The 13,950-nt window shown below is 47.8% G+C and overlaps 1 protein-coding gene across 10 annotated transcripts in view; it reads left to right on the top strand.

Annotated features, from left to right (window-relative positions):
* RBFOX1 (RNA binding fox-1 homolog 1) overlaps positions 1-13,950 on the top strand; it is a 2,434,604-nt gene that overhangs the window by 198,262 nt on the left and 2,222,392 nt on the right. For all 10 annotated transcript variants that reach the window (XM_027528154.1, XM_027528150.1, XM_027528155.1 and 7 more), the window contains exon 2: positions 4,319-4,357. In XM_027528154.1, coding sequence (XP_027383955.1) covers positions 4,319-4,357 — 39 coding nt within the window. The remainder of the gene's footprint in view (positions 1-4,318; positions 4,358-13,950) is intronic.

Below are 13,950 nucleotides of genomic sequence, written 5' to 3'. Positions count from 1 at the left end.
TCCTGGGCTGTGTGGTGAAGCTGTTTGGGTGGGAGGGGGTGGTGGGCACTGAGGAGTAAGTGAGAAGGTGGGAGCCCCCATGAGCTCTTCTGCAGAGCTGTGGCCTCTCTTGTGTTTGTGATTCCCGAGTTCCTGTCTGCTCCTCCTCCCTGACTCTGGGTGCCCTCGGGGACCGTGTCCACTTGTGCTTCTCGTTGTGTCTCCAATATCGTGCATAGTTCTGGTGGGAAGACGGAAAAAAGGAAAGAGAACCCAGCTTTTACAGTGTCTAATGGAGGTGAGGGGGTAAGGAAGAGAAGGGCCCAGAGAAGGAGGAGGTGTAGAAGGAGGGCTTGAAGATACAGGGAGGGAGGTTGGACAGAGTAGGCACAGGGCTTGGTTCTGAGACCCCAGGAGAGAGGTCTGTGTTGGTTCGCCCCATTACACATAGACCCTGGGCTCCACCTTACCCCTGCCCTCTCGCCGAGCGCCTCCCTTGTAAGCCGAGGTCAGAGACCCACCTGAGCCTGCACCCTGGACCAGGCACCGATGGGGGAGAAGGCAGGCGACCTGCCCCGTCTGTGCCTTTCCACACAGGCAGGCAGGACGAGCCCTCTTGTTTGTACTTTGCAAACGGGAGAGAAAAACACCAGAGTCCTGCCTGGTCTAACAGTCTTTGGGAGGGGTAGGAAAAACAGCTCAACATTTATTCTGTGAGTTACCTGCTTCCAGACTGTAGCTGTAGCTCTGTCATGTCCCCAAAGATTTCTTTTCATGTGGACGATCTGTGCTGACTGGTCCTCCCCCATGTTCATTGTTAATCTGTGGTGTGTGAACTTGACCAACGGTGATAATAAATACTCATAGCAGTTCTGGGTATTTTTGTCCTAAGTCTTCATTGCTGTAAACACCTTTGCTGCAAACATTTTTGCCCATAACTAGTTGGCTGTAGGGAAATTTTGCCATAAAGGATAAAATAACTGGTTAACAGTTGGTTTCATTTCTCCATTGACGCAGGCCGCCCATTTTTGTCTTTCGTCAATCTCAGCCCTCATGATGGTCTAAACAGTGATGAGTAGACGGTTGTCTTAAAACAGTGAATGGTGACAAATATGTACATCGACTTGATAGAAAATACTTGATAGATAAAACTTACTGTAAGTGTGAAATAATGCAAAGCCAAGTCACATATTATACTAGAAAATGGTAACACTAGTTTGCAAATCCTTTTGTGATTTGAAGGACCAGAGTTGATCCCATGTTTCCAGTAGAACTTGGAATGTGCGCCAGTGGACACATGTCAGTCTGCCAAGAAGAAACAGCAGTGACTCATGGTTTAGTTACAAGCATGCATCCTGGCCTTTGGGCTCCCCTGGTGGCTCAGGTAGTAAAGCATTTGCCTGCAATGCAAGAAACCTGGGTTCACTCCCTGGGGCAGGAAGATCTCCTGGAGAAGGGAATGGATACCCTCTCCAATATGCATCAGATGTCTTTAAAACCACATCATGGCAAACCGAGATGACCAACACTCAGAAAAACAACTGCTGTAGGATATTCATTTTGACCAACCTGAATATTCATTGGGGTACTGATGCCAAAGCTGAAGCTCCAATACTTTGGCCACCTGATGCAAAGAGCTGACTCACTGAAAAAGACCCTGATGCTGGGAAAGATTGAGGGCAGGAGGAGAAGGGGACAACAGAGGATGAGACAGTTGGATGGCATCACTGACTCAATGGACATGAGTTTGAGCAAACTTAGCAAATGAACAACAGCAGCAAATCCTGGGGTCTGAACCTGATCACTCTCGGTTATTTGTCCAGTATCGCTGTGAATCTGCATGAATTTTATTTTTTAAATTAATTTTTTAGTGTATAGTTGATTTACGATGTTGTGTTAGGTTCTGCTGTATAGCAAAGTGATTTAGTTATAAAAGACTCTGATGCTGGGAGGGATTGGGGGCAGGAGGAGAAGGGGACGACAGAGGATGAGATGGCTGGATGGCATCACTGACTCGATGGACGTGAGTCTGAGTGAACTCCGGGAGTTGGTGATGGACAGGGAGGCCTGGCGTGCTGCGATTCATGGGGTCGCAGAGAGTCGGACACGACTGAGCGACTGAACTGAACTGAACTGATACGTATATCCACTTTTTTTTTCAGATTCTTTCCCCACACAGGTCATTACAGAGCACTGAATGGAGTCCCCTGTGCTTCCTGTTATCTGTTTTATATATAGCGTATATAGTATTGTGTGCATATTTCAATCCAGTCTCCCAGTTTACCCCTCTCCCTGCCCCTTGCCCCCTTGGTAACTGTAAGTTTGTTTTCTATATCTGTGACGCTATTTCTGTTTTGTAAATACGTTCAGTTGTACCAGTGTTTTTAGACGCCACATGTAAGGATACCGTCTGATATTTGTCTTTCTCTGCCTGACTTACTTCACTCAGTGTGATAAGCTCTAGATCCATACATGTCAGTGCAAAGGCCGTCACGTGTCCTTTTTATGGATGAATAATGTTCTATCGTATGGATCTACATGCATTTTATACATGTGTGCAAATATTTTGTATTTCACAATAAATTCTTAAATTTTGTTACTCATTTTTTCTTGTTTCGTTATGTCCTTTTTAACGTCCCTCTTTAGTTTTTTGTTATTTTATCTTTTACAGCAAATCGCTTCATGGTCAATTAGTTTTGCAGTGAAAACGTTTGTGGTGAAAACGCTTGCGGCAAAGATGCTTATGGCAAAAAACGTTGGTCCGGGCTGATAGCATCTCTTGAGACTGGGATCTTTGAAGAGTGCCCTCTGTGGACTGGGTGTGTGGTATTTAATCCCCACGACCACCCAGTGAAGTAGGAGGGGAGCCTGGAGTTCAGCAGGGGTGGGTGGGAGGTCACAGTGGAATGTTATCTTCTCAGTGGCTGTGAGAAGAGCTCTGCTGTACCCGAGACCTTGGACTGAACGTCCCCTCTCTTTGTCTTTAAGGTACTGGCTTGGTTAAGCTCCCCACAGCTTGTTGGGCCTGAAGCCTGGGGACTGGGACTAGCCAGTGCCAGGGCATTTTCTTTTGTCCAGCAGAGTCCAGGAAAGGGGTTCTCTTGCTTCTCTTCTGTGAGTCTGAGGTGCTGGTGGAGGTCACAGGCGTGTGATGAAGGGGCTTGATCTGGATTTCACGTGGGGAAAAGGGGAGGACGTAGTGTCTTCTCTCCTTTTCATTGGGAGACCATCTGGACCAATAGGAAATAAGGTGGAAACACGAGCCAAGGGCAGAGGGAGAGAGGAAGGGAGGGAAGGTTTACTTGGCATGGACAGTGATGTCCTGGGCTCGGGGGCAGGCTGGCCCTGGGGTTTGCATTTCACAAAGTGTCCTTGCAACTCGACTTTTCCCTTTCATCTCAGCTGGGACCCCTCCTGTGCTGGGAGCTGGCCTGGCATTCTGAGAACAAGTGGAGCATGTGCGTGAGTCAGTCAGAAGCATGGGGACTCTTTGGGGCTCCCAAGTAGGGTGTGGCTTTTTGTTCTGTGAAAGTGTGCTTACAGTCAACTGAACTGCTTAGAAAAAAGACCAAATTCCATGTGTTGACCTTCAAGGCCAGACGTGATCTGGCCCCTGCCTGCCTCTCTGATGTCTGACCGTCCCCAGAGACTCCAGCCTTCCTGCCCCTGTCCACTCCTGCCTGCCCCGGGGCCTTTGCACCTGATGTTCCTGCACTGAACATACCTGCTCCAGATGTGTCCAGCTCCTCGCCGCCTGCTTCTCAGCCCTCTCTCACCCTCAGCATAAAATAGCGCCTGTCATTCTCCATCCCATTGTTTTTTTAACCATTGTTGGACTTTTCACTACCTGACATTATCTTCACTTTTGGTAATTTATTACCTTCCTTATTTGCTATGTCCTTCTTCCTCTCTCCCACCTGGTGGCAGGGGCCTGCCATCCTGTTTATTGTGAAAGACATGGAGCCAGCAGTGGCATCTGGCATGTGTTAGGCACCACATCAGTATCTTGGGAATGAATTGATCAAATATTTCTTTCCAAGGAATGTAGTTATTTTGTCTAAGAGAAAAACAAGGGAGGGACCTCCCTGGTGGTCCAGTGGTTAAGACTTCGCCTTCCAGTGTGAGGGGTGAGGGCTCAATCCCTGGTCAGGGAGCTAAAAATCCTACATGCCTCGGGGCCAAAACACCAAACCATAAAACAGAAGCAATACGGTAACAAATTCAGTAAAGACTTTAAAGATGTTCCATATCAAAAAATCTTTAAAAAGAAAAACAAAGGAAAAGCAGTTGTTTTCAATGCAAAACTCAACGTTTCTTGTCTTTGTCTTTTTCTATGCAGGATCTACCGTCCCTGCCGTACAGCCTGGTCGAGGGTCAGGTAAGTACTCATTTTGTCCTGACTTAGGATTGCTGTTAAGTCTGGTGGAAAGGAAAGAGCTAAACACGTCTCTTGTTTTCTATTACTGTGCAAACCCAGCCCAGCCATGCAGTGGGCGTGGCTAAGGAGGCGGGTGGGCACTGCCAGCGCTCAGAGCCTATCATTTTTTTTAACCTTGTTACCAGGCGCAGATGTCCAATCCCATGCTCAAGGCAGACATCTCTAATCATCTACAGCACAATTCAACCCTTCCAGAGAACAGTTACTACTGATTGATCAGGGAAGGCTGGTGAGATGCCGCTTACTTGCGCCCTTGATGTATGCGCTCTAGGTGGGTGGTTAGGTGGCTTCTCTTTAGGAACAATGAGAGTAATTGTCAGGAATCTTGCCCTTTCCTCTGTCTTCCAGCATTACCCCTGCCACATTTTTTTTAGCGTTCAAGCCACCAGAGCTTGGACTTATAAGAATATAATTGAACAAAACGGATCTATACCTTGGGGCAAAGCCTTTTTTTTTTATTGATTCCAACTCTACATTATTATTGTTGCTTAATGAGGAACTAATGTAATTTCTAATGAAGCCACATGGCCCTCAGACACACAAAGGCAGGTTTTATTTCCCTCGTGATGCTGTTTCGTCTCTTCAGTTAAAACCTGGGAAGGAAAATTAATACAGATGTAAAGGATTTTTTTTCTTTTCTCTGAGATCAGTGTCAAGGCGGCAACTTTTTATTACTCATGTAAATTTCCCGTTTGATGGGATTGGAGAGAGGGTGTGGCTGGCTCTTGAGCGGACTGGAGATGCGGTAAGTGGTGGAAGAGGCTTCATGGAGAGACTGAACCAGTGGTCTCTGTCGTTTGAGTGGTGATTAGAGAGAGCTCTGTGCTCCGCCGCCCCCTCCCCACCTCCCAGCATCACTATCATTTGAAGCAGTGCTCCCCAGGCTCCTGCTGTCTGCTGCCAGCTACTGACAGAAGAGTCTGAGGAACTGTGGGTTTTTTGGGGGGGAAGTAATTCATTGATTGGAGAAGGCAATGGCACCCCACTCCAGTACTCTTGCCTGGAAAATCCATGGACAGAGGAGCCTGGTAGGCTGCAGTCCATGGGGTCGCTAAGAGTCAGACACAACTGAGCGACTTCATTTTCACTTTTCACTTTCATGCATTTGAGAAGGAAATGGCAACGCACTCCAGTGTTCTTGCTTGGAGAATCCCAGGGATGGCGGAGCCTGGTGGGCTGCCGTCTATGGGGTCACACAGAGTCGGACATGACTGAAGTGACTTAGCATAGCAATTCATTGATATGAGATCCATATAACATAATAATATCCATTATAAAGCAGATAATTTTGTGGCATCGGGTATATTGTTGTTCACCTTCCGCCTCATCATCCCAAAAGATGACCCCATTCGCACCCATTTCCCTTTCCCCCTCTTCCCAAGCCCTAAGTAACCACCAATCTGCTTTCTCTCTCTCTGGATTGGCCTGTTCTGGACATTTCATATAAACGGAACCAACCATGTATGGCCTCTTTGACTGATTTCTTCCACTGAGCATCTTGTTTATGAGACTTGTCCACATGGTGGCCATGTCAGCCCTTCACCCCCTTTATGGATGGATAATGTTCCGTTGCACGGACGGACCACATTTGTTTATACATTTGTCTCTTGGTGGATATCTGGGTTTTTTTCTACCTTTTGGCTGTGGTCAATATTGCTTCTCTGAACATGTGTGTACAAGTATTTGTTTGGACACCTGTTTTCATTTCTTTTGGGCATGTACCTAGGAGTGGATTTGCATGGTCATGTGGTAATTCTGTGTTTAACTTTTCAAAGAACTGTATTCAACTTTGTTTAACTTCTTGGAGAACTTTCCCATCCATTACAAGAGGAAAAAGAGTCTCGGCAAGGTCTCCGGTGTTTGCTAGGATTTGAAGCCTGGCAGGCTGGCTCTTGGGCCCTTGTCTCCAACCACCATCCGTCCTGCATTTGGGGGTGTCAGCCTTGTGTAACATGTCCTGTTCTGGGCACTGCCCCGGGGAAAACTGGGGTGGAATAAGAGTGGAGGGCACGCAGGCTCCTGTCACCTTGAGGGACTGTTGTGTCATTCATAGCCAGTCTTCCTCGGTCCATGTGGCATCTTGACCTCTACACTTTGGAGACTCTGCAGTTGCTGGGCTACTTGATCAAGCAGTCACTTGATTGGTTGATAGATTGTTTGACCCCGGTACTCAATCTCTTTCTGTATCTCAGGGCTGACAGAGTCAACTTGACAAAATAATAACAATTCTCTGGGTATCAGCTGTGAGCTGTGTGCTACTACTTGAAATAGTCTCAGTCTCTAGACAGCACCTGCGCAGACTAAATCTCTTCATCCTTCTTTTCCTACTGGAGGTGGGGTTTGGAAGCCCAGAGAGGTGAAGTAATTTGCCTACAGTCACACAGCTTGTAAGCGACAGAGATAGAATTTGAATGCAAGTCCGTGCATCTCTGCAGCCTGGCTTCTCCCAGCTGTGTCTGCATGTTTCTCCAGACTCCTTTAGGCATTTTCCACATGGGTGTGGAGATTTGGGGGCTTTCCAAGTGGCTCAGTGGTAAAGAAACTGCTTTCAATGCAGGAGCTGTGGGAGACATGGATTCATTCCCTGGGTTGGGAAGATCCCCTGGAGGAGGACATGGAAATCCGCTCCAGTATCCTTGCCTGGAGAATCCCATGGGCAGAGGAGCCTAATGGGCTACAGTCCATGGGGTTGCAAAGAGTCGGACACGACTGAAGCGACTGAGCACGCATACACGCACGTGGTGATTTTTTTAAAACCCCACTACTGTTTGGGCTTTCCCGGACCCACATAGTCCTTGGAACATCTTGAGATGCTGAGAACTTCTAAGTTGGTTGTGAGAAAATGAGAATTCCTATGTGGGGGCGGGGCAGGGAGGAAGACATTCCATTCTTCTCTTTTCCTGGTAAAACCACAAGGAGGTCTATTGCAGGACAGATGATCTGGTATCTACGGTCAAGGTGGTTGTTTTGAGCTGACTTTGTGCCCTGCCTTCTCAGTGCTCCGGCAGTAACTGGGGTGTGGTCCGTATTCTGTGTGTGTAGCTGTTCATCCTTCTCCCGCCAGCGGGATGCTGCACAAAACTGCACAGGGAGGCTCTCGGTCCCCAGCATTGCAGGCAGCCCAGGAAGCTGGAGACGGGAGGCTTCTCAGGTGACAGGGGAAGAGGGTGATAAGGGGTGACAAGGGCAGGTAGGTCCTGCCCCGGGGAGTCCCGGGCACCCCAGGCACCAAGCAGTTAAATGCTCTGCCTGGGGGGTAACTTCCACCAGGTTTCCTCTCCTGAGCGTGATAAAGAATGAGGGGGAGCTGGGGCATATTTACACCTGCTCCGTGCACAAGTTTCAATGGCAGTAATTCTCTGACCTTTTAAAATGGATAAATCTCCTTGGCAGTGGCATATTTCTCAAAGCTTAGCTCAGAGTGGGGGCCGAGGAGCTGGGAGACATGGCCAGACCAAGGAGAAGATTGATGAGCCCCGAGGGGTCTGTTCTGGAAACCTGCCACACCCATGGCCGCACTCGGGGTGGTCTGGGTAGAAAAAAGCGTGTTCTTGGCTGGAGTGTGAGTCCTTCCATCACCTCCCAGATGGATGAAAGCAGGCAGGCTGTTTTTCAGATTGCAGTGGATTTATTCCTTTGATCACCTGCCTTCGCCTGCCTCCTCTCTGTGAGTTCTGATGGATGCTCTGTTCCCGTGTCTCTGTTGTTCTCCGTCACGGGGAACGCAGGGCGAGAATCTTATTATCACGGGTTCTTTAACTCCCTTGCAGCATCACCAGGGAGCATAATAACCCCTGTGGTTGGCAGTTCCCTTCCTTTTATCCTCCTTTCCTTCCTCCTCCCTCCAGAGCTTCCGACCAAGAGTGCGGGAGAGCCCAGAGGGAAGGGTCTGGCGTTTTCAGACCCTCTGTGTGCCAGGTGGACTCCCGCAAGAAAGGGTATCAGTGAATGCACTTGCAGGTGGGGAGCCTTACACCCAGAGAGGGAAATTACCATCCCAGGCCACCCAGCTCTCTGGAGGCAGGACAGGGACTAAATGCGGGTTTGACCAACCATGGTGTTCATGCCTTCTGATGCTGCCTTGAGAGCCGGCAGTGAGTCTCCTTCCCAGCGTCCAGGCTCCTCACTCACTTCTCAGGGTGGTTCCGGTGCCCCCATCTCACCTCCTTTCATCAGCCGTTTGTAAATTCACGGCATCCTCCCTGTTTGAGCGGCTGGGGCTGGCTTCCCAGCGATCATCTCCTAACAGGAGGAATGCTCTTTCCAGCTCAGCAAGTGTCGGTTCATAATTACCAGTGTAATTAGAGCAGGATTTACCATCTGAGCCTCTGTGGATGCTGCAAGCCTGCCAGCATAGGTAGCTCTGGCTTCGAAAGGTGTCTGGTTCCCCAGGGAACCCGAGGTGTCTTCTGGGCCCCGAAGAACCATATGGAATTACCCGCTCAAAGTACCTAGGCAGATCCAGAGGCATCCCGTGGTTCTAAGAATACTATCCAGGCACCCTGACCGGGGCTGGCTCCCAGGCACCTTTCTGACCTTGGAGGCTCTCACATCCAGTGCCATCTCCTTTAAGGAGCCTCTGAGGACTGGCCAAAGAGCCAGCGTCTTTCCTGGCCCTCTCACGTTCTTTCCTATTGCTCTGTTTTACCTCCTTCCTGGCACTCTGCATTATCCGGAATAGTATTCTTTTCTTTTGCTCGTGTTTATTTACTCGACTGTCTTACTAAAATATAAGCTTGGTCAAGAACCATGTCTTTCTCACTTGTCTTCACATGTCTTGTTGAATGAAAACCTGAGACCTTTGCTGACACCTTATTATTCCTGTTATACTCGGTCACACCCCATTGTTTGTCTTCACACCTCTGTTTTTAATAACTTTGTCTACTCACCTTTCTTTGTGCTTGGAGAAGGTCTGTAGAATTCCTAATAGCAGGAACCATACCTTTTATTCCATTGGAGCTGCAGCACTTTGTGTAGTACCTGGTATGGAGTAGACTCTCAGTGCACCTTGGATGGGTCGGCGGGTGGGAGTGTGAATGGATCAGTGGACAGATGGATGGGTGAATGAATGGGTGGGTAGGTGAATGAATAGATGGGTAAATGAGTGGGTAAGTGAGTATTTGGGTGGGTGGGTGGGTGGATGGATGTATGAATGGGTGGGTGGAAGTTTGGGTTGGTGGGTGAATGGGTAGATGTTTGGGTGGGTGGGTGGGTGAACGAATTGATAAATGGGCAAGTCTGGCTAAATTTTCCTGAGATACTCTTTTGGACACTTATAAAGTTGTGGTCTGTATCTGACAAACCTTATAAATTTTATAATAAAGGCCTTGGATCCTTTTTTTGTTGATCTGGGATGGGTTGGTTCAAGTCTCCCACACTACCATATTTCATTGGTTTCTCTTGGTAATGTCCATGGTTTATGTTTTATATATTTTGAGTCCATGTTCTTTGACTTACAAGGGGGATTTACTGACTAGTGCTGGTTATAGACTGAAGTTTTTATTAATATACAACGACTATCTTGAGCTTGGGTAATGCTTTCTGCCTTGGGTTTTTTTTTCTAAAATCAGTGTTGCTTTCCATCTTTGGTTTCCAAAGGCCTGGGCACATCTTTTCATTGTAACTCTTTTTAAATTTCCTCTTGGAAATGCAGATGTCTCTTGGAAATAGTCTGTGGATAGATCTTGTTTATGCTCCCCGTCTGAGAATCTTAGCCTTTTAATTGAGGAGTTCATCTCCAGTCTATTTGCCATTATGTAAGTTTGACCACCTGTCATTTAAAAAGTTATTCCTTAAAAAGAACTTTTCTTGCCATTTCATTTATTTTCTGTCTCTTGGCACTGCAGATTCTGTTCGATTTGTTTTTATCTTACCTGCTGATTTGGAAGGTAGGCATCTTGTTATTAATTCTACATGTTGGTCGCCTTTCGCGTCTTTGAAAAGGAGGCTGTAACCCTTGTTTCTCTAACAGTCAAAGTCAAGAGTGAAATGGCATCTTTGAACTCCATCCAGGCACAATGAGGACCAGGAGCTCACCTGCACTTTGCATTTCTCTGCACCCTCTTTCGTGTGCCCAGGCATTGCCACTATAATTGAGACTTCAGAACTAGCGTAATGCCCGTAAGTTATCACGTTGATATGGTCATAGTAACAGATAATGCTTGCAGAGGGGTTAATATGTCTGAGGCACTGTGCTGAGCACCAGGTATAGAGTTTCTCACCTAATCTTTTAGGCAAGCCCACTAGGAACTGTCCTTCGCCTCCAATTTAAACAGTGAAAGTGAGTCTTCAGCATTTCATAACTTGCCCAAGGTCACACATCTGAGAGGGCTGTGCAGCCATTAGTACCTGGGTCTGGTTCTAGCTCTTAGCCACGCTTGTCTTGCTCACTGTCAGAGATGCCAGCTGCCAGCTGTGTGTGGCTGTGGAAGTGTATTTATACCCAGCAGCTTGTGGGGGCTCTTACCTGCTCTGTTTCTGTCTGCAGTGCCTCTTCTCCAATTAGACACTGACCCCCTACTTCCAGACCAGCATCACCCACACTGCACGTGTCGGGGAAACCCCTGGGGGCTCTGGTTAAGACGCAGAATCCAACTCAGTACATCTGGAGGGAGGCCTGAGATGCTGCATTTCTTATAAGCTCCCAGGTGATGCTGAGGCTCTTGGTCCGAGTGCCTGTCTGTGACAGCAAGAGTCTGGGTTACTCCAGAACCCTGTCACTCTGGCTGCTTAATTGGCTTGGTTTTTATCGGTGCTCTAGCTCATTACTCTTTAATGCAGTGGTTAAGCAAATGGCCCCTGAAGACAAGCGCCTTCACTCAAATCTCAGCCCAGCTGCTCACTCACTGGGAAAACAGTGCCCACTCCACTGGGTTGTTGTGGGGTTTAAGCAAAGCAAGACAAATGGAGTGTTTAGAACGGTGTCTGGCACACGGTGAGGGCAAGGTACTTGCTTGGTATTATCATTTGTTCCATTGAAGCTCTTCAATCTATCACGACACAAACCTTTCGCTACCTCCCTCCTCTCTTCCTCCTCCCTGCTCCCCAGCTCCTTTCTCAGATGATGAGGTTTGTGCAGGCCCTGTCCTTACCCTCCGGGTCCTTCCTGTTTTCCTCTGCATGAATCCTTGCCTCAAGGTGACTGGAATCTCACCTCTTCCATGCAACCTTCCTGGTCCATCTTTCTCAGTCCAGTCCCCCCAGTTAGTCTTACAAAAATGTCTTCGGCTCCACCTAGCCGTAAGAGTTCATGTTGAACTCTTTGTAAAGGATGTTTTAGTGGATGTGGATTTGGAAAATACACTTTGATAAGCTATTTTGGACTGGGGGGCAAGACCCCTGGGGGACGATTTGAGTAAGAACAGAGTGCTACTATTATTCGTGAGTGAATCGTATAAGCTTAGATTCAAAGGGAATTGGCAGAATAATAGAGGCTTTTAGAGACCATCCAGCAGGGAGAACAATGGGAGAAGGGAAAAGAGAACAAAGGAGCTGCCATTTGGAAAAAAACTTTGGGGAAAAATCAAAGATTTTTTTTTTAAAAGGGAATTGTTGGGAAGTTTTGCACCCTTGTGTGCAACATTTCCCCTTCCATCACCTCGTGAACAGTTCAGCACCATGTCCATTTCCTCTTAGTGTTTTGCGATGTTGGTTCTGTTTGGGGGATGGTGGTGAAGTGCTAGGTATGGTCTCAAGCAGAACAGCAGGGTCAGGTTGACATGTTGGCCGCCATCTGCATTGGTAGCTCATCTACTCTGAGATGGGACTCAGGTATTAGTATCTTTGAAAACTTCTGACGTACAACCAAGGTTGGAGACTACCAACATCAAGCCACATTCCCCACATTTGTTCTGTAGGGTGTTCATGATGTTAAGTGCCCAAAGCAATTTTCTAAAAACGGTGGTGGTCAAAGCTTTGGGGAACAAAGCTAATTTGATATCTTCACTGCAGGGCTTATCAGCACCTTTACTATGCTTATAATATGCTGTGACCATACAACTTTTTTGAGAAGTATCTCTTAGCATGTGGGTACTTGATGCCTGCTTCTCTGTGGTCCCTGGAGCCCATTTCAGGGGAACTGGAAAGTTCCTCTGGGTGCTTTAACTTTGGTGTATTTGATGATGATGGTGGTGCTGGTGAAGGAGTAGTGATTTTAATTATGATCATCTCACGACCAAGCAAAGACCCAAAGAACGAAAAGGAAAAGCACAACTCGCCCCCTGGGGACAGCCCGCCCTCACTAACCAGGTGGCCCAGACTCTCACTTCCAATTTGGGAGTCGGTCTTACTTTGCATAAGTGATTGAAGTAATTGCACTGACTGTTTCTCTTAATCTACAGGATGCTGAGTAGGGATGGGACAGCTCAAGGAGTTAGTTCTGATTTTCTCTAGATTGTTTTTGTTCCCAGGCACTGCCTTCTTGTTCTCCTTAATTGCAGGCCCCACATGGAGGAGCTGGAGTACACTTGGTACCTAACTCTCCCCTCTGACCATGGGCTTATTCCTCCGGATGGATTCCTTCTGGCTCCTCTGGTGGATGCTTCACCAGCTTTCTGATTGCAGAAAGGGCTTACTAGGGAGGCAAAGTTGCAAAACAATGAGTCTTGTCCCTGAAGGGAATTTCTGGCTCTATTGTTCTTCCCCACCCATTAGGATGAAGTTTTCCGTCTGTCCACTCAGGCAGAAGGGACGTGATGGAAGGGCCATCAGCTTACCCAACCCAAATGTAGATCCCGTTCTTCTCACTGCACATCTGGGAGAAGCCAGTCTGGCTTCCCCACTTGTAGGCGACCCCTTCTTTCTGCTTCAGCGGCTCAGTAGAAAGGAAGGAAGGAATCCACAGCCCATAGAACTGAAATTCTGCATTCCTGCCTGCCTTGGAGCCTGCCAGATTTGCCCGATTCCACAGCCAGATGTTACCTCCTCCTTGGAGGCTCGGCTCCGTGGAGTCATTTCAGAGCCTTGGTGTTCTTCATCCCCATTTAGGTTAGACTGGCAAGAGGGAGTTTGATTTCTGAAAAGTGAGATGGTCTCTACACTGTCTCATCCGAGTGAACCAACAGAGAGAGGGAAGGCTGTGAGCATTTGCGGGGCTGCGGGCCGCTGGCTGTAGCGTTCCCGGCGTGCCTTCCAGTAATGGGTAATAAATGTGCAGTTATTTAATTTGGAGTCAGAGCTGCAGCATCATCGATTACCTGGAACGTCTAAAGCTCTAGACAGCAAGAGCCCCTTGCATGAAGAAGTGTGTCTGTAGCAAATCACTGAGCATTTAAAGTTAAACAGACACGCATAAGACATACACAAGGTAATTCTCATTGGCCTTATGCGTGCAGGATTAGGAGTGCCAGTGAACTCGGAGGTGCCAGCCCAACTCAGATGTGCCACAAGGATGGATGGATGGATGGAGAGCATCTGCTTCTCTCGCCAGATCCACCCACTGCTCTTCTCTACCCTCTCCATGTCCTGGGATCCTTCCCTGTATAGACCACAACACCAGGCTCTCTTGCCCACTGTTTTCTGATTGGGTTTGGGCA

This window comes from Bos indicus x Bos taurus, chromosome 25 (assembly GCF_003369695.1).
Source record: "Bos indicus x Bos taurus breed Angus x Brahman F1 hybrid chromosome 25, Bos_hybrid_MaternalHap_v2.0, whole genome shotgun sequence".
Lineage (NCBI taxonomy): Eukaryota > Metazoa > Chordata > Mammalia > Artiodactyla > Bovidae > Bos > Bos indicus x Bos taurus.
Note: the sequence above shows the minus strand (reverse complement) of the source record. Positions and strands in the feature narration are given on the sequence as shown.